The 907-nt window shown below is 55.8% G+C and overlaps 1 protein-coding gene across 1 annotated transcript in view; it reads right to left on the bottom strand.

Moving 5' to 3' along the window:
* The window catches only part of EMH_0075450 (uncharacterized protein), a gene marked incomplete at both ends in the record, with an annotated part of 4,792 nt that extends 3,984 nt beyond the window's left edge, over positions 1-808 (bottom strand). Inside the window, 2 exons of the mRNA XM_013499599.1 lie at positions 3-171; positions 743-808. Coding sequence (XP_013355053.1) covers positions 3-171; positions 743-808 — 235 coding nt within the window. The remainder of the gene's footprint in view (positions 1-2; positions 172-742) is intronic.
* Between the last annotated feature and the right edge of the window lie 99 nt (positions 809-907).

The following is a 907-nucleotide window of genomic DNA, read 5'->3' as shown; positions in this document are numbered from 1 at the left end:
CTCCTCCGTCCCAGGAGCATTCGATGCCAGCAGCTGGCTAAATCTCCTGTCAGCAGAGCCCCACAGCTGCTGCCCCTTCCCTTCTTCAAAGATGGAGCGGCCGCCACCCGGCGGAGGCAACGGAAAGGCGGGGGTGCCCCGCGGCGCTTGTGGGAAAGATGAAAGCCTAACCTGCACGCATACACTTGCGCAAAAGCAGCCCCACATTTTACACCCAGCTGTTCTACACGTCAGTCTAAAGAAAGTTGCTACTGTTCTACGACTGCGCATCTGCCAACAGAGGTAGTGTCTGCAGTTTCTTCCGCTCCGCCCGCGGCCTCAGGAATGCAGGAGGCAAATACGACACTCAGTACCCAACAGATCACGCCACAACACAGACACAAGCAAGTCACTTGTTCGCCTATTCTTATATAATGAATAGCCGAACGAGAGGAACGAGGTACGAGATAAACTGAGGTTATTCAAAAACATGCAAGTTCGCTCGGGTTGGCGCAGGGCTCGCAGCGCCCAAAAAGTCTGCCAAAGGATTTTCCCAGTCCTTCGGACTGGTTATAGTAGTCGCCAAGTTCCTGCCGTTGGTTGCCGCCCCATATCCACTGCCAAGCCCCTCCTACACAAGGGAGCCCGAAATGCCAAATTGCAAAAGCAGCTCGCTGCTCCTTCTGCAGTTGCTGCTGTTGCTCCCCTCTCCCGAGTCTCTCGCATAGTTGCGAGGCTAAACAAAACCAACACTTTGCCTGACAGCGCACTGCACTACCAGGCAAAACTGCTCATCTAGGAATGCCTCATCTGACGACCCCTCCGCCATTTTCTGCCTGAAAGCAGCAGCCATCTGAGGGCCTGGGCAGCGAGACGGCCTCCCCTTCCACGGATGCGCCGGGGTGCGTTACTCCGCTCTGTTTCAACC

The sequence above is a fragment of the Eimeria mitis genome, genomic scaffold, assembly GCF_000499745.2.
Source record: "Eimeria mitis Houghton genomic scaffold, Emh_scaff4482, whole genome shotgun sequence".
NCBI classification, from domain to species: Eukaryota; Apicomplexa; class Conoidasida; order Eucoccidiorida; family Eimeriidae; genus Eimeria; species Eimeria mitis.
This window is presented reverse-complemented; position numbering and strand designations above follow the sequence as displayed.